The sequence below is a fragment of the Hemitrygon akajei genome, unplaced genomic scaffold (genome assembly GCF_048418815.1).
Source record: "Hemitrygon akajei unplaced genomic scaffold, sHemAka1.3 Scf000108, whole genome shotgun sequence".
In the NCBI taxonomy this organism is placed as follows: domain Eukaryota; kingdom Metazoa; phylum Chordata; class Chondrichthyes; order Myliobatiformes; family Dasyatidae; genus Hemitrygon; species Hemitrygon akajei.
Genome location: NW_027331994.1, coordinates 860386 through 887300, shown reverse-complemented (window position 1 = coordinate 887300; position 26915 = coordinate 860386). Strand labels below are relative to the sequence as shown.

Genomic DNA, 26915 nt, shown 5'->3' with positions numbered 1-26915 from the left:
TACTATTATTGCTATGCTTATTAAATTTGAAACTTAATAAAAAGATTGAAAAAGAAAAGGAAATTGGCTGCTACCAGCTGGACCAATCACAGTTCTTGTCGTCTGCGTCGCTGCGACGCGTAGTTACATTTTTAGGAATGTACGCGTTAGGCTACGGCATACGGTACAGCCTAGGGTGCAGCGTCGGGTACGCGGCTACGTAGAGCCTACGGCGTAGCCTCGACGGAGAAGAATAATTCAGGCTTCAGTGTGTGGGAAGGGATTCACTTGGTCATCTCAACTACAGAGACACCAGCGAGTTCACACTGGGTAGAGACTGATCACCTGCGCAGACTTTAGGAGGAGATTTTCACAGCCAAATCAACCAAAGGTGCATCATTGAGTTCACACTGTGGAGAGGTTGTTTATCTGCTGTGAATGAGGGAAGCGATCCACTCAGTCATCTAACCTTACGTAACTTTCACTTCAGCTGGCAGTTTAATATACGGGCTGATAGCTCCCAGCCCGGCCAAACTTCAGAAATCTCATTTGGGTGGATGCTGTGTGATGTGTCCCATGTTACAGATCAGTACCCTGAAATTACAAACGATACACAATATGCAATTAAACGATTGAGCTCTATAATTCTGACTTTGACTATAGGGTTAGTAAAGAAAATGAAAAAAAGAAAAAGGGCCGCTCTCTCCATTCATGTCTTCTCATGTCTCGCCAGCAAAAAACCGTGAAAATCTCTCTTCCAGACTCACAAAGAAGAATATTTCTGTCATTGCACAGCCCCACACTGGAAAACCCTATTTCCTCTAGTCGTAACCTAAACATTGCTGCTACAGAGATACCATTACCTCAGCAGCGAAACATTACAGAGAGGCCGCTACTTCAGCAGTGAAACCTTACAGCGTGTTACACTTGTGACACACTACCGGGTTCACACAGGGGAGAAAGTTTCAATAAGCTGCATGCTGGATATTTGTCCATCAACGTTGCTGAATGCAATTTCGAGAGTGACTGTCGGTGCTGAACTCTGCAATTATTGCTGCTGCTCACCACATCCAGTTCTGCACCCTGGTCACTGGGCATGGGAGGAGTTTCTTCTGCTGCACATTCACCTTTAATGGGCCTAGATCTGTGACAAATAAATCAGTTCTATATTAAACGCTGTCTCCGGTACTTAGTGAATTTATAACACAACTAGTATACAGCAGAGAGTCAACTCAGGCTGGCTGGACACTGCCTGTGATTTTGTTCCACAGCAGATCTTTCAAATCCTCCCCTGTTGTTCACCTCTCACTGTCCCTGTGAATGAGTTCCAAATAGTCACCACTCTGTGGGCGAAGAGGTTTCCCTTGAATTCTCTGCAGTGCGAAGAAGTCGAGCTGACTGTAGTTCTGTCTGAGATGTTCTTCGCCCCTCAAATCTCTATGCATCACAAAGAGGAAGTAGTATTCTAAAGCTCAGGTGACAAAACCGTGGCTGATAAGAGAAACCAAAGAAAACATAAAAACCAAAGAGAGGGCATAGAGCAAAAATCACTAGTATGTTGGAGGATTGGGAAGATTTTAAAAACCAACAGAATGCAACTAAAATAATTAAGAAGGAAATGATGGAACACTTAAGTGAGCTAGCCGGTAATATTAAAGAGGATACCAAATGTTTCTTCAGGTAATTGTACTGTAAAAGAAAGGCGGAAGCGGATATCGAACCACTGAAAAGTGATGATGGAGAGGTAGTAATGGGCTGGGGGTGCAAGCTGATGGCAGATGAACTGAATATCTCTCGAAGACCCCGGCAGGAATATGGAAGTACCAGATGTCAGTGGACTGAATGTGTGAAGTTACGTTACTCGGGAGAAGGTTCTTGGGAAACAGAGATGGTCTGAAGGTAAATAGGTTCCCTGGATCAGATGGTATACACCACAGAGATCTGAAAGAGGTGGCTGAAGAGATGTGGAGGCGTTAGCAATGATTTTTCGAGTATCGTTAAGGAAATAAAATCCTAATTTAGTTTTCCCTTCACTACTCCCCCTCTCGCAGTTTCACCTATCACCGACCACTTCTTCTACCCTTTTCACCCCCACACTTCTTCCTCTGACGTCTCATCTTTTCTTCCCCCCAGTCCTGATGAAGGGTCTGGGCCTGAAACGTCGACTGTTTACTATTTCCCATATAAGCTGCCTGGCCTCCTAGGTTCCTCCAGCATTTTGTGTTTGTGTTGCTTGGATTCCCAGCATCCACAGAACGTTGCAGTTGATACAGATAAGAGACAGATAGTTTGGAGTAAAGCTGCAGTCTGCAAAATGACTTCGATAGGTTTGGTGAACGGACAACGAAGTCGTGGATGAAATGTACGGAAATGTACAGTGTATGCAAATGTACGGTCATGTACAATTGTGGAAGGAATAAGGGCGTAGAGAAAAAATAAATAAATGGGAGAAAATTCAAAAATCAGAGGTGCATAAGTACTTGGGAGTCCTTGAGCAGGAGTCCCTAAAGGTTTGCTTGCAGATTGTGTTGATGAAGGATGACAACTGTAATGTTAGCATATAAGAACAAGGATGTGACACTGTGGCTTTAAAACATATTGGTCAGATCGCTCTTCGTGTATTGTGAACAGTTTACAACCTGTAAAAACAGATGTGCTCATACTGGAGCGGGTCCGGAGAACATTTACGGGAATGATTCCAGCAACGAAAGGGCTAACGAATGAGGAGTGTTAGATAGCTTTGACCCTGCACTCGCTGGTATAGAAGAAAGAGAGGGGATCTCATTGAAACCTATTAAATATTGAAAGGCCTCGACAGCGTGGCTCTGAAGAAGATGCACACTATACTGTGTGAGTCTGGGACCACAGGTCACAACCTCAATGTATCGGACATCCACTGAGAGCAGAGATGAGGAGGATTTTCTTTAATCAGGGAGTGGTAAATCTTTAGAATTTATTGCCACGGACGGAGTGGACGCCAAGTCATTGAGTGTATTTTAAATGGATGTTGAAAGATTATGGGGAGAAGGCAGGAGAATGGGGTTGAGAGATAATCAATTGGACAGGAACGAATGGCGGAGGAGACTCGATTGACTGACCAGCCCCTGTCTGATATCTCATAGCTCATGGTCTGAAGAAGAGGCCGGTGAGGTTGCATTAGGGTTAGGATTTTGTTAGGGTATCCACGTCTGGATTATTGTATTCAGTTATAGGAAAGAGGACGCTAAGCTGGAATAAGTGCAGAAAAGATTTACGAGAATGCTGCCGATACTCGAGGCACTGAGTTCTGGAGAGAGGTTGGGCAGGTTGGGACTTCACACCTTGAAGTGCTGGAGATTGAGGTGACATTATGCAGGTGTTCCACACTATGAGTGTACATAAATGGGGAATGTGCGCAGTTGAGTGATCTCGGCCTTTTCTCCTTGGAACGACTGAGGATGAGAGGTGACCTGATAGACGTGTATAAGATGATGAGAGACATTGATCGTGTGGATAGTCAGAGGCTTTTTCCCAGGGCTGAAATGGTTGCCACAAGAGGACACAGGTTTAAGGTGCTGGGGAGTAGGTACAGAGGAGATGTCAGGGGTAAGTTTTTTACACAGAGAGTGGTGAGTGCGTGGAATGGGCTGCCGGCAACGATGGTGGAGGCGGCTACAATAGGGTCTTTTAAGAAACTACTGGATAGGTACATGGAGCTTAGAAAAATAGAGGGCTATGGGTAAGCCCAGTAATTTCTAATGTCGGGACATGTTCCTCACAATTTTGTGGGCTGAAGGACCTGTATTGTGCTGTACGTTTTATATGTTTACTTTTCTTTTACCCCATTTTTGTGGAATCAACAACCAGAGGGCACCGGTTTAAGGTGAGAGAGGATTGATTTAATAGTAATCCCGGGGGACAATTATTAATCCACTCTCACTTCCGGTTCATTGTTTAACTAACATGATGAGGGCACTGTCAGGTTGGAGGAGCAACAACTCATATTACATCCGGGTAGTTTACAACCTGATGACATGAACATCGACATCTTTAACTTCTACCTCTACCTTTTTTTTCATCAACCCACAGGCCCGTCTCCTCCATTCTGTCTCCACACTTCTCTCTTCCCCACTGCGGATCGTCTCCCTCTGGTTCCTCTTTTACTTCCTTTTGTCCCATGGCCCGCTCTCTTATCGTATCAGATTCCTTCTTTTCAGTCCTTTGCATTTTCCACCTACCACCTCACAGCCTCTCACTTCATCTCCCACCTCGCCCACCCACTCACCTTCACTCTTATCTGGCTTCACCTATCACCTACCAGCTTGGACTCTTTCCACACCCCGCACCATCTTATTCCGGCTTTTCCCACTTCCAGTCCTGATGAAGGGTCTTGGCAGGAAATCTCTGTTTTGCTTTATCCCCTCTATAGAAGCTACCTGACCTCCTGACTTCCTCCAACATTTTGTGTATGTTACTCTGCATCTCCAACATCTGCAGAATCTCACCGGGACAGAGAGCAGAATGCAGAGAGAACATCGAGTCTCACTAATGTCGAGGAGGCCACACCTGGAAAACTGAAAACAGTAGATGACCCCAACAAGCACGATGTTGAAAAGTTGCCTCATATGGAAGGACTGTTTAGGACCCTGACTAGTGGTGAGGAGAGTGGTTTGGGGCATCTCTGGCACTTCATCCACTTGCAGTTGGCTTCCAGCCCCTACACCCCTTCTTATCGCTGTAAACCTCTCCCTTTTGTGGACAACACTGCCACTTGATGGTGATTTACCACAATAACAGGACCCCCTGATTTGTGGACTCCATTGTCACCAGGTGGCGCTCTGCCGCAATAACGCTGAGAGACAGAAATGTGACGCTGCAGCCTGCTGAAATGTTTATTCAAGATTCAGGGTTGTTTAATTCCATTTCCAGCAGACACGTGTAAATGAGGTCGACATAATTATTACTCCGGCTCCAATACAGCACAAAAACACAATAGTAACAACATATATCCACAGCTTATATACTGTGCATGGATTGATTGTATGTTCATAAAGTGACGCTCGGCATAGGATGCCTGCATATAAGATGACAGACAGGAAATGATAAAGTAGAGGTGTTTGGTGTTGTGGAAGTATGGGTAAGTGGGCAGAGATATTTATCAGCTTTACTGCTTGGGAAAAGGAGCTGTCCCAGAGGCTGGTAGTCCTGGTGAGGACGCTGCGTATCTACCCCCGATGGGAGTGAGACAAATAGTCCATGAGTGTGATGGGTGAAGGTAGATTGTGAAAATTAGGTTGGTGCTTGATCTCAAGAGAGGGAATTTGGAAAATACCAATGAGATGCCTTTTAGAACAGCTTGGAATTGTGCAGCCGGCTGGTGGCGTAGTGGCATCAGTAGCGGGAGGTCCTGAGTTTGAATCCAGCCGGCACCCTTGCATGCTCTCCATCTGTGCTGGGTTAAGAGCTGGTGATCTCAATAAAAAAATCTCACCCGGTAGAAGGCAAATACAACAATGGCAAGCCATTGCTGTAACTAACCTCACACACGATTTCCCAATACGTCAGAGGAAATCGCCCGCTAAATTGGAAGTTACGCATGTGACCTACCTTCCCTTTGCAATTGTGCCCACTAGGGAAAAGTTAATTTGGGAATGAACCAGATTTGATTGGGGAGCTTTTGGTAAAGGGAGCATGTGGATACATTGATAATAACATGACTGAATTCACCCTTCACTTTGAGAGGGGAAAGGTAAAACAAGATGCATCATTATTAGTGGAGTGAGGGGAACTACGGAGGCACTGGAGAAGAGCTTACCAAAGTTGATTGGAAGGGGACACTGACAGGGATGATGGCAGAATAGCAATGGCTGGAGTTGCTCCACTTGACAGCCTCAGGGTTGAAGAGAAACACATCATATTCCACCTGCACAGCTCCAACCTGAAGGCATGAATATCGATTTCTCCTTCCAGTAAAAAAAAATCACAGCCCATTGCCTTTCCTTCTACTTACTCCCGAGTAATGTAACTTTACACATTCTGACCACTGACATTTGGGTCTTCCATATTCCTGCCAGTGCCTTCCGCAGATAAGAGTGAGTACAATACTTATTCAGTTCATCAGCCATCACCTTTCACCCTCACCCCATTACTACCTCTCCAGCATCATTCTCCAGTGGTTTGATATCCATTTCTGTCTCTCTCTTACACAATATGTACCTGAAATTAAAAATGGTATCCTCTTTAATATTACTGGCTAGCTCATCTATGTATTCCATCTCTTCCTTCTTAATGGTTTTGGTTGCATTCTGTTCATTTTTAAAACTTCCCAATTCTCTAACTGCCTAGTAATTTTTGTTCTGTGCCCTCTTTGGTCTTTATGTTGTCTTTGGTTTCTCTTAGCAGCTACGGTTTTGTCACCTTACCCTTAGAATACTACTTCCTCTTTGTGATGTGTATATCCCGTCACTTCCGAATTGCTTCCAGAAATTCCAGCCATTGCTGCTCTGTTTTCATCCCTGCCCGTGTTCTTTCCAAATCAATTTTGACCAATTTTTCTCTCAGGCCTCTCTAATTCTCTTTTTATTCATATCTGACTTTAGTTTCTCCTTCTCTAATGTCGGGGTGAATTTGATCAGATTAAGATCACTTGTCCCGAAGGGTTCCTTGAACTCAAGTGACCTAATTAATTCCGGTTCATTACAGCACCCAATCCAGAACAGCTGATCCCCAAGCGGGCTCAACCACGAGCTGCTCTAAAAAAGCATCTTGTAGACATTCTAGGAATTCCTCCTCTTGAGACCAACACCATCCTGATTTTCCTAATCTCCTGCATGGCAATCCCCCATGACTATTGTAACATTGCCCCTTTTGGCACTCATTTTCTATCTCTCATTGTAATTTGTGGACCACATACTTACTACTGTTTTGGGGTCACTATACAATTCCCATCAAGGATTTTTTTGTACATTTGCTGTTCCTTAATACTACCCACAGATTCCACACTGCCCAACCCTATGCCACCTCTTAATAATGATTTTATTTAATATTTTACCAACAGAGCCACACAAACCCACGACCAGCTTGTTATTTCACTAAACATATAAATATTTTGGAAACAGGAAGACCTGCAGATGCAAGAAATCGAGAGAAATTCACACAAAATGCTGGAGGAGCTCAGCAGGTCGGGCAGCATCTATGGATGGGAATCAACATTTCCGGCCATGACCCTTCACCGGGACTCGTGATAACCACGTATCTGAAAAATCAACAAGCAAAGACAACAGAAAGTAGTGCAATATTGGGAAAACCTTTGACAAAATTTATTTCAAGGCTTTAAAAAACTGCCGAACAGAGCTCAATAGTTAACAAATACAACAAAGGCAATAAACACTTCCATCAATACCGACATTGACTTTTTATAATGAAAATATCTTAGTCCCATTTCAATCAGTAAAATTTACAAAGATAAGTAAGAACTGAAATGACAAGTTTAGAAAAGAATATTTACACTCAAACCCATTGAGATTAACACGACTTTGGACAGAAGGAGGAAGAGGAATAACACAAATGAGAAAAAAAAATCACATAAGACCATAAGACACAGGAGCAGAATCGGCCATTTGGCCCATCGAGTCTGCTCCACCATTTCATCATGAACTGATCCAATCTGCCCTTTAGTCCCATTCCCCCACCTTCTCACCATAACCTTTGATGCCCTGACTACTCAGATACCTATTAATCTCTGCCTTAAACGCACCCAATGACTTGGCCTCCACTGCTACCCGTGGCAACAAATTCCACAGATTCACCACTCTCTGACTAAAAAAAATTCATCGCATCTCTGTTCTGAATGGGCGCCCTGTAAACCTTAAGTCATGCCCTCTTGTACTAGACTCCCCCAGTCACTGTCGAAATTGCATTCAGCAACGGGTATGGGCAAATATCCAGTCTACAGCTTATTGAAACTTTCTCCCCAATGTGAACCCGGTCGTGTGTTACAAGGTTAGATTACTGAGTGAATCCCTTCCCATATTCACAGCACATGAATGGCCTCTCCCCAGTGGAACACAATGATGCAGCCTTGGTGGAGACAGTTGACAGAATCTCTTCCCAAAGTCTGAGCAGACGATCGGCCTCTAAGTGGTGTTAACTCGCTGGTGTTTTAGTAGACGAGATGATCGTGTGAATGCCTTCCCACATTCACAGGTCGAAGGCCTCTCCCCAGTGGAACTCACTTGTATGCCAGCAGATCAGATGACTGAGTGAATCCCTTCTCACAATCTGAGCGGGTGAAATCCCTCTCTGCTGTGTGAACTGAATGGTGAGTCACTAGGTGAGATGATTTGGTGAATCCCTGTCCACAGTCTGAGTAGGTGAACAGCCTCTCCCCAGTGTGAACTCGCTGGTGACTCTGTAGGTTGAAAGATCGAGTGAATCTATTCCCACAGTCTGGGCAGGTGAACAGCTACTCCCCAGTGTGAACATGATGGTGTCTCTGTAGGTTAGATGACTGAGGGAATCTCTTCCCACAGACTGAACAGGTGAAATCCCTCACTGCAGTGTGAACTGACTGGTGAGTCACTAGGTGAGATGATTTGGTGAATCCCTGTCCACAGTCTGAGTAGGTGAACAGCCTCTCCCCAGTGTGAACTCGCTGGTGACTCTGTAGGTTGAAAGATCGAGTGAATCTATTCCCACAGTCTGGGCAGGTGAACAGCTACTCCCCAGTGTGAACATGATGGTGTCTCTGTAGGTTAGATGACTGAGGGAATCTCTTCCCACAGACTGAACAGGTGAAATCCCTCACTGCAGTGTGAACTGACTGGTGAGTCACTAGGTGAGATGATGTGGTGAATCTCTTCCCACAGTCTGAGCCACACAACCCCATCAGTTCTATTATCCAGATCACTGACAAACCATGTGAGAAGTAGCGGACCGAATACTGACCCCTGAAGACCACAAGTCACTGCTGGCCAACCAGAAAAGGCCCCTTTTATTCCCACTCGCTGCCTCTTGGCTGTCAGCCATTCCTCTATCCATGCCAGTATTACTTCTGACTTTTATCCTGTTAAGCAGTTTCATGTGTGACACCTTATCAGATGCTTTCTGAAAATCCAAATAAATGATATCCAATGCCTCTCGTTTGTCCATCCTGCTTATGACTTCCTCGAAGATCTGTAACAGACTTGTCAGGCAAGATTTCCTTCTACAGAACCTATGCTGACTTTGTCTTATTATATCATTAGTCTCCTAGTACCCCAAAACCTCAACTGTTATCATGACTCCACGCTTTCCCAGCCACTGAGGTTAGGCCTACTGGACTATAATTTGCTTTACTTTGCCTTCCTCCCTTCTCAAAGAGTGGATTGACATTTGCAATCTTCCTGTCCCCCAGGACTATGCGAGGATCAAGTGATTCTTGACAGGTCATGACCGATGCATCTGTTATCTCTCCAGCAACCTCTCTCAGGACTCTGGGATGAGGTCCATCTGGTCCAGATGACTTATCCACTGTAAGACCCTGAGTTTGCCGAGCACGTTTTCCTTTGTAATAGCAATGGCACTCACTCCTGCTCCCTGACACTCACGGATCTCTGGCACACTGGTGGTGTCTTCCACAGACAAGACGGATGCAAAGTACCTATCAAATTCATCTACCAGCTCTTCCCCATTTGTACCCCATGAGCATCATTTTCCAGTGGTCCAATATCAACTCTCGCCTCCCTTTCGTATATTTTATAACTGGTTTATATTATTGTATAGTTTGCTGTCATATTTCACCTTTCCCCTTACAGCTTTTATTTTAAATTTGCCTGTTGTTGGATGTTAAAAGCTACCCAATTATCCAACCTACCTACTCACTTCTGCTACCTTATATATTTTTATACAGTCCTTAACTTGCCTTGTCAGCCACGATAGCCTAGCCCCGCTGTTTGAGAACTACGCCTGTGCGACATATCTATCCTGTACATTATGAACTATTCCCAGAAACGTCAGCCATTTCTGCTCTGGCGTCATCTCCACCAGCATCCTCCAATCCACCTGGGGAATCACCTCTCTCATGCCTCTGAAATTCACTTTCATTCCATTGAGATACTAGATAGATAGATAGATAGATAGATACTTTATTCATCCCCATGGGGAAATTCAACATTTTTTTCAATGTCCCATACACGTATTGTAGCAAAGCTAATTACATACAACACTTAACTATTTAAATACATTGAATGGTAACTTAAGCTCATTCCTAACCCCGGCACTTTAACATATCTTACTCCTGGCGGTTGAATTGTAAAGCCGAATGGCATTGGGGAGTAGTGATCTCTTCATCCTGTCTGAGGAGCATTGCATCGATAGTAACCTGTCGCTGAAACTGCTTCTCTGTCTCTGGATGGTGCTATGCAGAGAATGTTCAGGGTTTTCCATGATTGACCGTAGCCTACTCAGCGCCCTTCGCTCTGCTACCGATGTTATACTCTCCAGTTCTGTGCCCACGACAGAGCCCGCCTTCCTTACCAGCTTATTAAGACGTGAGGCGTCCCTCTTCTTAATGCTGCCTCCCCAACACGCCACCACAAAGAAGAGGGCGCTCTCCACAACTGACCTATAGAACATCTTCAGCATCTCACTACAAACATTGAATGACGCCAACCTTCTAAGGAAGTACAGTCGACTCTGTGCCTTCCTGCACAAGGCATCTGTGTTGGCAGTCCAGTCTAGCTTCTCGTCTAACTGCACTCCCAGATACTTGTAGGTCTTAACCTGCTCCACACATTCTCCATTAATGATCACTGGCTCCATTTGAGGCCTAGATCTCCTAAAGTCCACCACCATCTCCTTGGTCTTGGTGATATTGAGACGCACGTAGTTTCAGTTGCACCATATCACAAAGTCCTGTATCAGTTTCCTATACTCTTCCTCCTGTCCATTCCTGACACACCCCATTATGGCCGTGTCATCAGCGAACTTCTGCACATGGCAGGACTCCGAGTTATATTGGAAGTCTGATGTGTACAGGGTGAACAGGACCGGAGAGAGCACGGTCCCCTGCGGCGCTCCTGTGCTGCTGACCACATGTGACCTGTGCTTCTCCCTCACAAATTGCAGTAGGAATTCAATCATATTATGATCACTGCCTTCTAATGGTTCCTTTACATTAACCTCCCTAATAAGATCTGGGTTATTACACAGCACCCAATGTAAGATAGCATTTCCCCGAGTAGGCTCAACCATCAGCTGCACTAAAAAGCCATTTCGTTAGCATTCAATACATCCCCTCTTTTGCGATCTCACACCAATCTGACTTTCCCAATCCTCCTGCAGATTGAACTCACCCACTACAGTTGTGTCATTAAATTTATTACATAAATGCCAAACATTCAGCAGTACCTGGGGCAGAAGTGAGGATACATGCTTTTACCAAGGAGAAAAGGTGTTTTTGAAGCTGAAAGGCCTGAAGGTAGATAAGACACCGCAGAGTTCAGAAAGAGGTATCTTAAGAGATTGTGAAGGCATTAGAGTCATAAAACACTACAACACAGGAAAATGCCATTCGGCCAGTCTAGTCCGTACTAAAGCATTCATCTTCCGAGTTCCAACTACTTCCACCTGGACCATAGCCCTCCATATCCTTCTCATCTAGTGACCTAAGCAAACTTCTCTTAAAGATTACAATCGTCCCTGCCACTTGCTCTGGCAGCTCGGTGCACACTCTCACCGCCTCTGAATGAAGAAGTTCCCCCTTAGTTTTCTCTTCAAGTGATGAGTAATGATCTGTCACAAATCACTAGATTTTGGAACGGTTCTGGTGGACCAGAAATTTGCAAATGTCACTCCACTCTTTAAGAAGAGAGGGGGCACAAGAAAGAAAATTATTGGACAGTTAGTCGGACCTTAGTGGTCAGGAAGATGTTAGAGTGTACTAAGAGTGTGTTTTGTGGGTACTGTAATTGGGGAAACATGATGAAGTAGGCCAAAGTCAGCCGGATTCTTTCGAGGAAATCTTGACTGACAAATCTCTTGGAATACTTTGCGGAAATAACAGGCAAGATAGATAAAGCAGAGGCAGTGTATGTTGTTTGCTTGGATTTTCACATGATCTTCAACAAGGTACCCCATGCAAGGCTGATTGAGAAAGTAAGGAGGCCTGGGATCCAAGGGCACATTGCTTTGTGCATCCAGAACTGGCTTGCTCACAGAAGACAAAGAGTGGTTGTAGACTGGTCATATTCTGCATGGAGGTCGGTGACCAGTGGTCTGCCTCAGGGATCGGTTCTGGGACCCCTACCCTTCGTGACTTTTATAAATGACCTGGATGAGGAAGTGGAGGTACGAGTTAGTAAATTTGCTGATGACACAAAGGTTGGGTTAGGTTGCAGGGGGATATTGATAGTCTGCAAACCTGGGCTGAGAAGTGGCAAATGGAGTTCAACCCAAAGAAGTGTGATGTGGTTCATTTTCTTCGGTCAAGTATGATAGAATATAGTATTAATGGTAAGCCTCTTGGCAGTGTGGAGGAACAGAGGGACCTTGGGGACGGAGTCCATAGGAGACTCAAAGCTGCTATGTAGGTTGACTCTGTGGTTAAGAAGCCATACTGTGCATTGGCCTTAATCAACCGCAGGCTTGAGTTTAAAAGCCGAGATGTAATGTTGCAGATATATAGGACTTTGGTCAGACCCCACTTGGAGTACTCTGCTCAGTTCTGGTCGCCAAACTACAGGAAGGATGTGGAAGCCATAGAAAGGGTGCTGAGGAGATTTACAAGGATGTTGTCTGGATTGGGGTACATGCCTTTTGAGAATAGGTTGAGTGAACGCAGTCTTTTCTCCTTGGAGTGATGGAGGATCAGAGGTGACCTGATAGAGGTGTTCAAGAAAATGAGAGACATTGATCGTGTGGATAGTTCGAGGCTTTTTCCCAGGGCTGAAATTGCTAGCACGAGAGGGCATAGTTTGAAGATGCTTGGAAGTAGGTACAGAGGAGATGTCAGGGGTAAGTTTTTTACACAGAGAGTGGTGAGTGCTTGGAATGGGCTGCCGGCAATGGTGGTGGAGACGGACACGATAGGGTCTTTTAAGAGACTCCTGGATAGGTACACGGAGCTGAGAAAAATAGAGAACTGTAGGTAACCCTTGGCATTTCTAGAGCAAGGACATGTTCGGCATCGCTTTGTGAGCCAAAGGGCCTGTAACGTGCTGCAGGTTTTCTATGTTTCTAAGGTGCTGCACGTGAGGCTGCTGAACGGGATCACAGCTCATGGAATTACAGGAAAGAAACTTGTACTGACAAGAGAGAAAGAGTCAGAATAATGTGGGCAATTCTGTTTTGCTGTCGGTAACTAATGCTGTTCTGCAGGGGTCAGTATTGAGACCGCATCGTTTCATGTTAAATCTGAATGATACGGATGACGGAATTGATACCTTGGTGACGAACATTGCAGTTGATACAAAGATAGGTAGGGGACAGGTAGTTTAGAGCAAAGCGGGAGTCTGCAGAAGGACTTCGATGGGTCTGGAGAATGCCAGCAAAGTAGCAGTTGAAATACAGTGTATGCAAGTCATGTACATTTGGTGGAAGTAACTGGGCGTAGAAAAAAAAATAAATGGGAGAAACTTGAAAAAATTAGAGGTGCATAAGTGCTTGTGAGTCCTTGAGCAAGAGGCCCTAAAGGTTTGCTTGCAGATGGAGTTGATTAAGGATGACAACTGCAATGTTAGCAATATAAGAGCAAGGATGCGATACTATAGCTTTATAACGCATTGGGCAGATCACTGTTGGTGTATGGTGAGCAGATTCCGACCTGTACTTCCGACTTATTATCTGAGCAAAGGATGTGCTCGTATTGGTGTGGGTCCGGAGAAGTTTCAAAGAATGATTCCAGGAAGACCAAGAGTGGATGACCTGGATGAGGAAGTACGTGGGAAGGGATTCACTCAGTCATCCACCCTACAGAAATTTATCAATATCCACTGCTGCTGATTTCCACACACAAATAAATCAAAAGGGATATGCCCAATGAAATAGATAATTAATCGATCAATAGCCCCCAAACAACACGGCCCAGCCCGACACATAACAGGGGACTTTACATCTCACAACACTGGATCCAGTAATGAAACCCGTGATAAATGTTGTTGTCCCTCTGAAATCATAAGAAACGCACATTAAGGTACATTTAAATACGAGCGCATCCCACAGGTGACATCACACAGACCCCCCCGTGCCTGACGTCACGCATGGGCTTCCCACACCGGGATCTGCCCTTACGTGCACAGCGTCTTACGTCATCCATGCGCTGCTGAGCTCGGGCTTTATCAGTTTAATAGCTGGGCTAATAATCGCGTGACCAGCCCTCCCCCACCGCTGTCAACAGAGGATTCAGGAGCTGCGCTATTCCCATTGGTGCAAAGCGATGTCAATCACTTGTTACCACCAGTCGCAGAGGTGGACAAGTCCAGAGGGCGTTATCCCCGCTGAGTTCGCCTCCCGCTCCGGCCTCAAACTCCACATCACAGCGGAGTAAATGTCCGTTTTTTGATTTATTTCCATTTCCCTCCAAGGGAAGTTGGGGCTTTTGTGAAGCGTCTTCTGCGGCCGGAGTCTGATGTGTCGCCGAGAGGTAGGAGGAGACCGCTCGGCCCGTCGGTATGATGCTAGTTCCCTGGGGAGGGAGAGGAGGGATTTTATTGAAAGGAAAACGATGGTGTGAGAGGGGGCGGACAGGATGTTTGTCCCGGTGGAAATCTGTGGAAATGTCTGAGCGCACGATGGTGGCGAGCAGAGGGATTCACATTGGGGGGGGGGGGGGGAAACACCGGCAGACAGTTGACCTGCAAGTGGGGCCAATGACAGGGGTAGGAGGTAAGTGGTTGGGGCAACACGGGGCTACAGAAGATGGACATTTTTTGCACAGAGGATTAACAAAGTGGTTAGAGAGTATTTGTTATAGAGAGTGCAATGAAGTTTCAATAGACTGATCCCTGAAATGGTTGGGTCATCATATAGATAGATAGATAGATAGATAGATAGATACTTTATTCATCCCCATGGGGAAATTCAACATCTTTTCCAATGTCCCATACACTTGTTGTAGCAAAAACTAATTACATACAATACTTAACTCAGTAATAATATGATATGCATCTAAATCACTAACTCAAAAAGCATTAATAATAGTTTTTAAAGAAGTTCTTAAGTCCTGGCAGTTGAATTGTAAAGCCTAATGGCATTGGGGAGTATTGACCTCTTCATCCTGTCTGAGGAGCATTGCATCGATAGTAACCTGTCGCTGAAACTGCTTCTCTGTCTCTGGATGGTGCTATGTAGAGGATGTTCAGGGTTTTCCATAATTGACCGTAGCCTACTCAGCGCCCTTCGCTCAGCTACCGATGTTAAACTCTCCAGTACTTTGCCCACGACAGAGCCCGCCTTCCTTACCAGCTTATTAAGACGTGAGGCGTCCCTCTTCTTAATGCTTCCTCCCCAACACGCCACCACAAAGAAGAGGGCGCTCTCAACAACTGACCTATAGAACATCTTCAGCATCTCACTGCAGACATTGAATGACGCCAACCTTCTAAGGAAGTACAGTCGACTCTGTGCCTTCCTGCACAAGGCATCTGTGTTGGCAGTCCAGTCTAGCTTCTCGTCTAACTGTACTCCCAGATACTTGTAGGTCTTAACCTGCTCCACACATTCTCCATTAATGATCACTGGCTCCATATGAGGCCTAGATCTCCTAAAGTCCACCACCATCTCCTTGGTCTTGGTGATATTGAGACGCAGGTAGTTTGAGTTGCACCATATCACAAAGTCCTGTATCAGTTTCCTATACTCCTCCTCCTGTCCATTCCTGACACACCCCACTATGGCCGTGTCATCAGCGAACTTCTGCACATGGCAGGACTCCGAGTTATATTGGAAGTCTGATGTGTACAGGGTGAACAGGACCGGAGAGAGTACGGTTCCCTGTGGCGCTCCTGTGCTGCTGACCACCGTGTCAGACCTACAGTCTCCCAACCGCACATATAAAGAAAAATCAAATGTGATAATACTTTCATTTAGAGAATCGAGGACGGAGAGGTGAACACATTGAAATGCACATCATTACCGTTTGAAACAGGGATCCCAGTCTCTGAAAAAGGGGGTGGATGCCTATATTTTATAATAAAACCCCTATTGTTTTACCTTTACCTCCTCTCCCAGTTTTATGCTTGCCCTGGTCCTTCACACCCCCTTACCTGCTTAAGATTCAGCCCAGTAGCAACAGTCAGCAATTCATTCTTTTTGGCTTTTTCTGATGCCTCAGGGGTTGGCACTTCCAGAAATTTATAAATGTCCATTGCTGCTAATTTCCACACACATATAAATCAAAAGGGATTTACCCAATCAAATTGATAATTCATCGATCAATAGCCCCCAAATTTGTTCATATCCCAGACGCTCGCCCCAAATTTTTTATGAACCATCATGCTTTAGAAACAAACCAGTAGCAATAGACTACACCTGGAGTCTGGTTTTGATGTTAAATCTATCTTTATTAGAATCTACTTGTAATCTTGCAACTTAAACAAGATAAACAGAAGTTAACAGTGTTAAGTTTGTAAATGTGTGTAAATGTAACTCCCAAACTATTGAGCTCGGGGGAAACAAGGCTTGGAGTCTTGAGATGGTTAAGTATGAAAGTTCAGTTCAACCACAGAATAGGTGATGAGAGAGAGATTTGTAATCCAGGGTAAATGGCGAGAGCATGCAAATATGTAGAATTCCACAGGTTCTACGGTGGTAAAACGAGAGAACAGTCGCTGTAGATTTTATCCATCATTGTTCCAAATCCACATACAAATTCTCACCGAAAGTGACTTGTCAGAAGGTGTATCGTCTTCAAGTGAACTACCACACCACAGCCAGGCAAGGGTCAACACATAAGTGGTCTCCACAGGATGCGCCAAATCCGATCCACTCCTATGGATCAAACAAGGTGACAACCACACATTCGATGTACGGTGAATCGATAATTAACCCACCCTTGTGGGCAAAGGAAAGTTCCGAACAGTGACCCTTGGCCACTAGTTCCCTGGTTTCAATCCTTCCATTTTTCCTCCTTCATCTCTATCTGTCTCTGAGTGTCTGTGTCCTCGGTTAAAACTAAACAGGCTGCGAGCAACGTAAACAAGCTGCAAGTCAAACTGATTCGCCTTCTTAATCTCTCTCTGTCTTAAAATGACAGTCCACAGCAAACGAAACCCAGGGATTCATAACAACGGCCAGTCCCCACTGTGAACTGACTCGAGTGCCAGTAGATGTGATGACTGAGTGAATCCTATCCCACAGTCTAAGCAGCTGAATGGCCTCTCCCCAGTGTGAACTCGCTGATGATTCTGTAGGTTGGATGACTGAGTGAATCCCTTCCCACAGACTGAGCAGGTGAATGGCCTCTCCCCAGTGTGAACTCGCTGGTGTCTCTGTAGGTGGGATGACTGAGTGAAGCCCTTCCCACAGTCTGAGCAGGTGAATGGCCTCTCCCCAGTGTGAACTCGCTGATGTACGAGTAGGCTGGATGACTGAGAGAATCCCTTCCCACATTCTGAGCAGGTGAATGGCTTCTCCCCAGTGTGAACTCGCTGATGACTCTGTAGGTGGGATGACAGTATGAATCCCTTCCCACATTCTGAGCATGTGAATGGCTTCTCCCCAGTGTGAACTCGCTGATGTACCAGTAGGTTGGATGACTGAGTGAAGCCCTTCCCACAGTCTGGGCAGGTGAATGGCTTCTCCCCAGTGTGAACTCGCTGATGTACCAGTAGGTTGGATGACTGAGTGAATCCCTTCCCACAGACTGAGCAGGTGAACGGCTTCTCCCCAGTGTGAACTCGCTGATGAATCTGTAGGTTGGATGACTGAGTGAATTTCTTCCCACATTCTGAGCAGGTGAATGCCTTCTCCCCAGTGTGAACTCGCTGATGTTCCAGTAGGGTGGATGACTGAGTGAATCCCTTCCCGTAGACTGTGCAGGTGAATGGCTGCCCCCTGGTGTGAACACGTTGGTGTGCCATTAGGTCAGATGACTGAGAGAATCGCTTCCCCGAAATTCAGCAGATGACCAGCCTCTGCCCAGTGTAGTGTGATCTGACTGGTGTGTCCACAGGTGGGAAGACAGACTGAATCCTTTCTCACACACAGAACAGATGAATGGCCTTGCCCAGTGTGATCTTGCTGATGTACCTTCAGTTGAAATGACCGAGTGAATCCATTCCCACTGTCTGAGCAGGTGAACGGCCTTTCTCCTGTGTAAAATGCCGGGCTTGCTAGTTGTTCAAATGACCAAGTGAATCCCTCCCCACAGTCTGAGCAGGAAGGATGGTCGATTGAATCCCTCGCTCCACTTCTTAAATATCCAGACAGAGACAACAAAACTGGCGTGCCGTGTTTGAGATTCCTGGAGACGAATTCCTTCTCATTTTTAACCTGTAAAAGATTTACAAAATCCATCAATGGATGTAGGACAACATTTCAGATGAGATTACTTGAGTTGCCAAGGTTTGATTTGGTATCGCACTGTTACAGTGAGGTTAAACCCAAGTTGGAAGAGAAATCATCTCCTGACTGGGCAGAGTGCTGGTATCTGAAATGACCATCAATCCCCATATGTGTTTCAAGTTCCAACTCCTTAAAGTGCAGGGTTACAAGTTGCAGCTGGATGCATTTCTTGTAAGTGAGGGCATCAGGGACACTACAGGTCTCCCCATCTTCCCTCCAATACCCCCTCTAATTTGTAATAACCAGTGTGTACATAAGTCTTGCACTGTGCATTTTTTTTACCCAGTGACAAGATGTGCAGAGTGATTTTTTTATAGAGAGGTATTCATTTTCACAGCGAGCAAATCACTGTCAACAGGAACTTTGATCTCCTCTGGGTTCGATCCAGTTCATCTGCACACTCAGACAACCTATGTAGCTGGCCTGTAATGAGTAATGAAGGATTTTCTCACCAAAGTTTTTGCATATTGTCCATATGTGGTTTGCTTGCTAAGTTACGCTTTAAAAAGTCAGATTTCCAAATATCACTCCACTTCTTCCCACTTGCAAATTCTCCAGCAACTTTTGCAACACCAGAATACACACAAGTATCACCAGTTTCTATATTCTATGTAAATATTTCCCCGAACCCCCCCCCCCCCCCCCGCAATGACTGACGGTGGTGAACTCAGTGATGGCAATGCCAATGAATATGAAGGCAAGGGCAGTAGTCTGTCTCACTGGAGTCCGGCACATTTGTGATGTGAAAGCTACTTGCTGCCCAGGGCAAAGGTGTTTGATATCATTATGTACTCAGAAAGAATGGGACAAAACATGCTCTCACGGGTAGAAAAGTCCAGAACAAGAGGAGGTAGAACAAGCAACAGACACAAAATGCTGGAGGAACTCAGCAGGCCGGGCAGCATCTATGGAAAAGAGTACTAATGCTGAATTTCGCCGGCATTTTGTGAGTGTGTTGCTTGGGTTTCCAGCATCTTCAGATTTTCTCTTATTAGTGATTGGAGGTAGAACAAAGGGGATTTTCTCAACTGGTGATGTAAAAGATTTTGTTCCCTTTCTCTCAGTTCCTAATCCTTGCCTGGAGCTCAGCTCTGTCTGAAAGATCCATCGGTTCCCATTCACTCTGCAGCCGGAAGCTCCCCGGGGCCCGTGTACGGATCGTGGTGCTGAGAGACAGGGACGAGAGCAGGACTGTCCCGGGATTGTTGGCCACGGTGTCCGGATTTCACAGGAATTGTTGTGAATTCAGTGTTTAAATAAAAACACGGAGAATCATTCTTACCAGCACCCGACATTTTCAAGGCCTTCTGTGTACTGCGCGCATTCGTGATACTTGGGGACGTCCTCAGCCTGACGCTGGCGCATTTCATCGGCACTTCAGCACCAGCAAAATTCTTAACGCACGGTGCCATTAACCATTTCCGCAAGCACCGGTTCAATGTCCATACCTCATTCTTTTCGTGTGTATAGAAAAAATTTGCAGCTGTTTTAACGCAGAAAGCGGCTCCCATAAGCCATATACTCAATATCAACGTGTATCTAATGCCAAAGTAAAATGCAGATATAAAACACAGGAGATTCTGCAGTTGCTGGAAATACAGAGACGGACACACACAAAACGCTGGAGGAACTCTGCAATTCAGAGAGCAACTAAGCAGCGGAGTACACAGGCTGGGCATGCTGAAGGGGCTCGGCCTAAACGTTGTCTATTTATTCCTCTCCACATTTGCTGCCTGAAATTAACCACCTTTTTTTCGGTCAACCAGTTTACAAATGTTTCTGACCTTTCTTTTGTAGCCACATCCTGCTGGTCTGATTCCTCCTCCTCCTGGTAAACTCTAGACCCCATCTCTCTCTGGAGCCCCAAAGCCCTGACTCAGGCTGGCAACACTTTGGTTTCTGATTCTGCACCATCGAAGTTTCACTCGCTAGTCTGCTGTCAGACTTTAGAGGTGCATTGTGTTACTAGACCGCAGGTTCGCTTACTGTGAGTGTCGCTTTAAGTGCCTGAGTGAGGCGGGGCTGTGACGTCAAAAACAAGGGGGGGGGGGAAGAGAGAGAGAGAGAGAGAGAGAGAGAGAGAGAGAGAGAGAGAGAGAGAGAGAGAGAGAGAGAGAGAGAGAGAGAGAGAGAACGTCAAAACCACAGTGAGCTCATCGTCTTATTCACCCTGGAGAAAATCATGCAGGTGTATAAGATGAGGAGAGGCATTGGTCGTGTGGATTGCCAGAGGCCTTTTCCCTGGGCTGAAACGGCTAACACGAGGGGGAGTAGGTTTAAGCTGCTTGGAAGTAGGTACAGAGGAGATGTCAGAGCTAACTTTTTTAAGCAAAGAGTGGTGTGTGTGTGGAATGAATTGCCAGCGACGTTGGTAGAGGCGGATACAATAGGGTCTTTTAAGAGACTCTCAGATAGGTACATGGAGCTTAGGAAAATGGGTGGCTATGTGGTAGAGTAATTCTAAGCAGTTTCTAGAGTAAGATACATGGGCGGCACAGCAAAGTGGGACAAAGCATCTGTAATGTGTTGTGCATTTATATGTTTCCATGAAATTCACAGGAAATCTCCTATCCCACGGAGTGGTGACTAGTTGCAACGTGTCATCTAAGGGAGAGTGAGAGGGGAACGGCAGGGAGAGATTTTGATATACTGATATGGAACAGAAACATGGGCAGGAACCAGATGGGCTGAGTGGCCTTTCTAGTGTACATTGTGAGTGTGGTAGAGACAGTAAGTACCTGAGACATGGGATTTGATACAGAACTGATTTATCGTTCACAGATCCACAATATTAAATGCCAGTCTAGTTTAAGGCTAACATCAGCAGAACAGACTCCTCCAATGCTCAGTGACCAGGGTTCAGTCCTGGGTGCGATGAGCAGCCGCAAGAACTGCAGATTCTGACAGTAACAGTCCCTCATGAACCTGCAGCTGCCTTCAGTCACCGTGATGGTTAAACATTTAACACAGAGCTGATTGGAACTTCCTCCCTGATGTAGGAGCACGCAGACCGAAGATGTAGGGGAGAAGGGAAAAAAAGAGATAATCAAGTTGTTTGCACCATTAGGGATAAACAGAGAGGAAGAGGTGGAAAGTTTCTTGAATGCATCTATTTTAATGCTAGGAGCATTGTAAGAAAGGTGGATGAGCTTAGAGTATGGATTGATAACTGGAAATGTGATGTTGTATCTATTAGTGAAACATGGTTGCAGGAGGGGTGTGATTGGCAACTAAATATTCCTGTATTTTGTTGCTTCTGGTGTGATAGAATCAGAAGGGCAAGAGGGGGAGGTATTGCAATGCTTGTCCGAGAAAATATTACAGCGGCGCTTTGACAGGATAGATTACAGGGCTCATTTCGGGAGCCTATTTGGGTGGAATTGAGGAATGGGAAAGGTATAGTAACACTTATAGGGATGTATTATAAACCACCTAATTGGGAGCGAGAATTGGAGGAGCAAATTTGTAAGGAGATAGCAGATATTTGTAGTAAGCACAAGGTTGTGATTGTGGGAGATTTTAATTTTCCACACATAGAAACTAGGTGCAGGAGTAGGCCATTAGGCCCTTCAAGCCTGCACCGCCATTCAGTATGATCATGCCTGATCATCCAACTCAGAACCCTGTACCTGCTTTCACTCCATACCCCTGATCCCTTTAGCCACGAGGGCCATATCTAACTCCCTCTTAAATATAGCCAAGGAACCAGCCTCAACTGTTCCCTGTGGCAGAGAATTCCACAGGTTCACCACTCTGTGTGTGAAGAAGTTTTTCCTCATCTTGGTCCTAAAAGGCTTCGCCTTTATCCTTAAACTGTGACCCCTCGTTCTGGACTCCCCCAACATCGGAAACAATCTTCCTGCATCTAGCCTGTCCAATCCCTTTAGAATTGTATACGTTTCAATAAGATCCCCCCTCAACCTTCTAAATTCCAGCGAGTATAAGCCTAGTCGATCCAGTCTTTCTTCATATGAAAGTCCTGCCATCCCAGGAATCAATCTGGTGAACCTTCTTTGTACTCCCTTTATGGCAAGAATGTCTTTCCTCAGATTAGGGAACCAAAACTGCAAACAGTACTCCGGCTGTGGCCTCACCAGGGCCTTGTACAACAGCAGTAGAACCTCCCTGCTCCTGTACTCAAAACCTCTTGCTACGAATGCCAACATACCATTTGCTTTTTTCACTGCCTGCTGTACCTGCATGCCCACTTTCAATGACTGGTGTACAATGACACCCAGGTCTCGTTGCACCTCCCCTTTTCCTAATCGGCCATTCAGATAATAATCTGTTTTCCTGTTCTTGCAACCAAAGTGAATAACCTTACATTTATGCACATTAAATTGCATCTGCCATGAATTTGCCTACTCACCTAACATATCCAAGTCACCCTGCATCCTCTTAGCATCCTCACAGCTAACACTGCCGCCCAGCTTCGTGTCATCCGCAAACTTGGAGACGCTGCATTTAATTCCCTCGTATAAATCATTAATATATATTGTAAACAACTGGGTTCCCAGCACTGAGCCTTGTGGTACCCCACTGGTGACTGCCTGCCAATCTGAAAAGGTCCTGTTTACTCCTACTCTTTGCTTCCTGTTTGCCAAACAATTCTCTATCCACATCAATACCATACCCCCAATACGGTGTGCTTTAAATTTGCACACTAATCTCCTGTGTGGGACCTTGTCAAAAGCCTTTTGAAAATCCAAATATACCACATCCACTTGTTCTCCCCTATCCATTCTACTAATTACATCCTCAAAAAATTCTGTAAGATTCGCCAGACATGATTTTCCTTTCACAAATCCATGCTGATGTTGTCCGATTATTTCACCTCTTTCCAAATGTGCTGTTATCACATCTTTCACAACCAGCTCTAGCATTTTCCCCACCACCGATGTCAGGCTAACCCATCTATAATTTCCCGGTTTCTCTCTCCCTCCTTTTTTAAAAAAAGTGAGGTTACATTAGCCACCCTCCAATCCTCAGGAACTAATCCAGAATCTAAGGAGTTTTGAAAAATTATCACTAATGCATCCACTATTTCTTGGGCTACTCTGGGATGCAGACCATCTGGCCCTGGGGATTTATCTGCCTTTCATCCCTTCAATTTACCTAACACCACTTCCCTACTAACATGTATTACCCTCAGTTCCTCCATCTCACTAGACCCTCGGTCCTCTACTATTTCCGGAAGATTATTTATGTCCTCCTTAGTGAAGACAGAACTAAAGTCGTTATTCAATTGGTCTGCCATGTCCTTGTTCCCTATGATCAATTCACCTGTTTCTAACTGTAAGTGAAACAGTTCATCACATGGATGAACTACAACAATTGTTCATCCCAGTTTGGCAAAAGAATAAACCCATGACTGACAAGGGAAATTAGGGATAGTATCAAGTCCAAAGAAGAAACATATAAATTAGCAAAAAAAAGCGGCACACCTGAGGACTGGGAGAAATTCAGAGACCAGCACAGGAGGACAAAGGGCTTAATTAGGAAAGGGAAAAAAGATTATGAGAGAAAGCTGGCAGGGAACATAAAAACTGACTGTAAAATCTTTTACAGATATGTGAATAGAAAAAGATTGGTCAAGACAAATGTAAGGACCTTTACAGTCAGAAACAGGTGAATTGATCATAGGGAACAAAGACATGGCAGACCAATTGAATAACTGCTTTGGTTCTGTCTTCACTAAGGAGGACATAAATAATCCTCCGGAAATAGTAAGGGACCGAGGGTCTAGTGAGATGGAGGAACTGAGGTAAATACATGTTAGTAGGGAAGTGGTGTTAGGTAAATTGAAGGGATTAAAGGCAGATAAATCCACAGGGCCAGATAGTCTGCATCCCAGAGTAGCCCAAGAAATAGTGGATGCATTAGTGACAATTTTTCAAAACTCCTTAGATTCTGGATTGGTTCCTGAGGATTGGAGGGTGGCTAATGTAACCCCACTTTTTAAAAAAGGAGGGAGAGAGAAACTGGGGTATTATAGACCGGTTAGTCTGATGTCAGTGGTGGGGAAAATGCTGGAGTCGGTTATCAAATATGTGATAACAGCACATTTGGAAAGAGGTGAAATCATCGGACAAAGTCAGCATGGATTTGTGAAAGGAAAGTCTTGTTTGACGAATCTGTTACGTACCCGTGACACGTGACAGTGGTACCCTTGTCACGTGACTGGGGTTGAAGTTATACTGGACTTGAGGTAATGGTCTTGTGATGGTGGAGTGATGTCATTTTCCCGCCAGTAGAGGTCATGTGACAGTTTTTTTTTACAGGGTATAAAAGGAAGACCCACCCTGTCAGGTGGGGCAGTTTGTGGCTAGATTTGCCAAGATGACTTCATGTCACTGCGTGATTTAATGTGATGACGCAGTTTAGTTGAAAAATGAAATTTTATCTAATGCCTAAAGTTTAAAAGGTGATTGCCAGCGTTTCCTTGCTGGTGGAGAGTGAAGATAAGAATTCGGAAGATAAAGATCGAGGAGAATCGATTTTCGACGGTGGAAAGTTCGACCTTGTGTGATCCTCATTCGGAAGCATTTCGTTGACTGTTCTCGTGTTAATCCTCGCTGGGATAGCGGGAGATTGAGAATAGTGTGGAAGGAAGGTCAGTGTCTTTAAGCCGTTATATTTCATAAAATTCTTCGTGGGAAAGTTCGATGCCGGGGATAGAAGGACAATGACGTGGAAGAGAATTTAAATCACCTTAAAAAGTCTCTCCTTTTAAATGGACTGTGAGCTTTTGAACTTTCGGCATACCGCTTTAAAGAACTGTTTTTTTTTCAATACCGCTTTAAGAACTGTTTGAACTGCAACGCTATTAAGAACTGTGAATCTGCCGCACAGCAGCTGAATTCCGGTTTAGCTAATGTTTGTTTACTTTTGGGGGGTTTGTTTTCAGTGTTTAATAAACGTGTTATTTGTTATAAAAATCCTTGCCTAACTCATATATATTTATTGTTGCCTGAATACGTAACATAAATATGGGAGCTGCGTCCGGGATTGGATCGTTTGTGTTTAAATGCTTGTTAACTTTTGAATCGGTGTTTTGGTAACGGGGAATGCTCGATTCTGTTGTTTGATTGGCTTGTGAGTGGTATTCGGCAACGATGAATATTGATGAGTTTCTGGATTTGCCAGCCACGGATTTGTTAGCGAAGGCGAAAAAAACGGAAGTATCTGAGATTGCTAATAGATTGCAACTTAAAGGTATTTTGAAGACTACATCAAAGGCTGTAATACAGAGAAAAATCGCATCACACTTTGTGGCTTCGGGTGATTTTGATGAATCGATTTTAGAATCGTTTCCAATAAGTAATCTGGAGATACAGTTGCAAATTGAACAAATGAAGTTGGATCAAAGTAAAGCAGAATTGGAGCTTTATAAATTGGAAGCTGAACAGAAAGAGAGTGAGTTTGAATATGCAATGGCGAATTTAAGGTCTGGGAATCAGTCTTCTGATTCTAAAAAACCGTTTGTTGCTAGCCAAGAAATTAAATTGGTCCCTCCGTTTAGTGAAACAGAAGTGGAAAGATATTTTCAACATTTTGAAACTATTGCTCGGATGTCAGACTGGCCGAAAGATAAATGGTCAGTGTTGTTACAGAGTGTGATTAAAGGCAAGGCACAACAAGTTTACACAGCTTTAACTGCTGCACAAGCATTAGATTATGATATTGTGAAAACAAATATTCTCAAAGCATACGAATTAGTCCCAGAAGATTATAGGGAAAGATTCAGGAGTTTGAAAAAGTCTGTGGAAAAGACTTATGTGGAATTTGCCTATGATAAAGCTATGTGTTTTGAGAGATGGGTTTCTTCTAAAAATGTAAATGGGGACTATGATACATTGAGAGAGCTGATTTTAATGGAGGAATTTAAAAGAAGCATTCCTGTTGAAGTAAGGACCTACTTAAATGAGAGGGATACTGATAAATTGCAGGACTGTGCTAGATTAGCTGATGAGTATGTTTTAATCCATAAGAATAAATTTCCTCAGGGTAGAATTTTTAAGAGGAAAAATAATATGGAGACTCAAGGTAAATCAGAAATTAAATCAGAGGTTAATGAGAGAGGTAAGGAGGAAGGAAAACCTGTGAAGGAAAGAGAGTTTGGTCTTATTTGTAACTATTGTAAGAAGCTTGGCCATGTAATAGCTAACTGTTTCAAAATGAAAAAGAAAGAGAAGAAAGCAATTCCAGATGCTTGTGAGCAACATACTGAAGCACCTGTAAAGTTACAGGGTTTGGTAAACACAAATGAGGATTTGTTAGAGTCTGACCAAGTTAGAAAGGGATATGATCATTTTATAACTGAAGGGTTTGTATCCTTGAAAGAAGGATCTACTCTGGTGCCAATAAAAATCCTTAGGGATACTGGAGCTTCTCAATCACTGATGTTAGAAAATATG

General features: G+C 44.5%; 1 protein-coding gene and 1 long non-coding RNA gene across 10 annotated transcripts in view; one reads left to right on the top strand and one right to left on the bottom strand.

The window, feature by feature from the left end:
* The window catches only part of LOC140723309 (uncharacterized), a 415600-nt gene extending 408241 nt beyond the window's left edge, over positions 1–7359 (top strand). The window contains exon 2 of the long non-coding RNA XR_012097861.1: positions 7016–7359. This is a non-coding gene — a long non-coding RNA (uncharacterized lncRNA). The remainder of the gene's footprint in view (positions 1–7015) is intronic.
* The window catches only part of LOC140723308 (uncharacterized), a 119882-nt gene that overhangs the window by 67088 nt on the left and 25879 nt on the right, over positions 1–26915 (bottom strand). For 3 of the 9 annotated variants that reach the window (XM_073037911.1, XM_073037910.1, XM_073037914.1), the window contains one exon: positions 16476–18426. The exons of 2 other annotated variants lie outside the window; for them this stretch is intronic. In XM_073037911.1, the coding sequence (XP_072894012.1) occupies positions 17214–18014 (801 nt within the window). In that variant the 5' untranslated portion in view covers positions 18015–18426 and the 3' untranslated portion in view covers positions 16476–17213. Of the gene's footprint in view, positions 1–7095; positions 7214–16475; positions 18427–19780; positions 20008–20282; positions 20521–22867; positions 23003–26915 lie in introns of those variants that run through there. 4 more of the 9 variants (XM_073037909.1, XM_073037912.1, XM_073037913.1 and 1 more) reach the window with 4 other exon arrangements.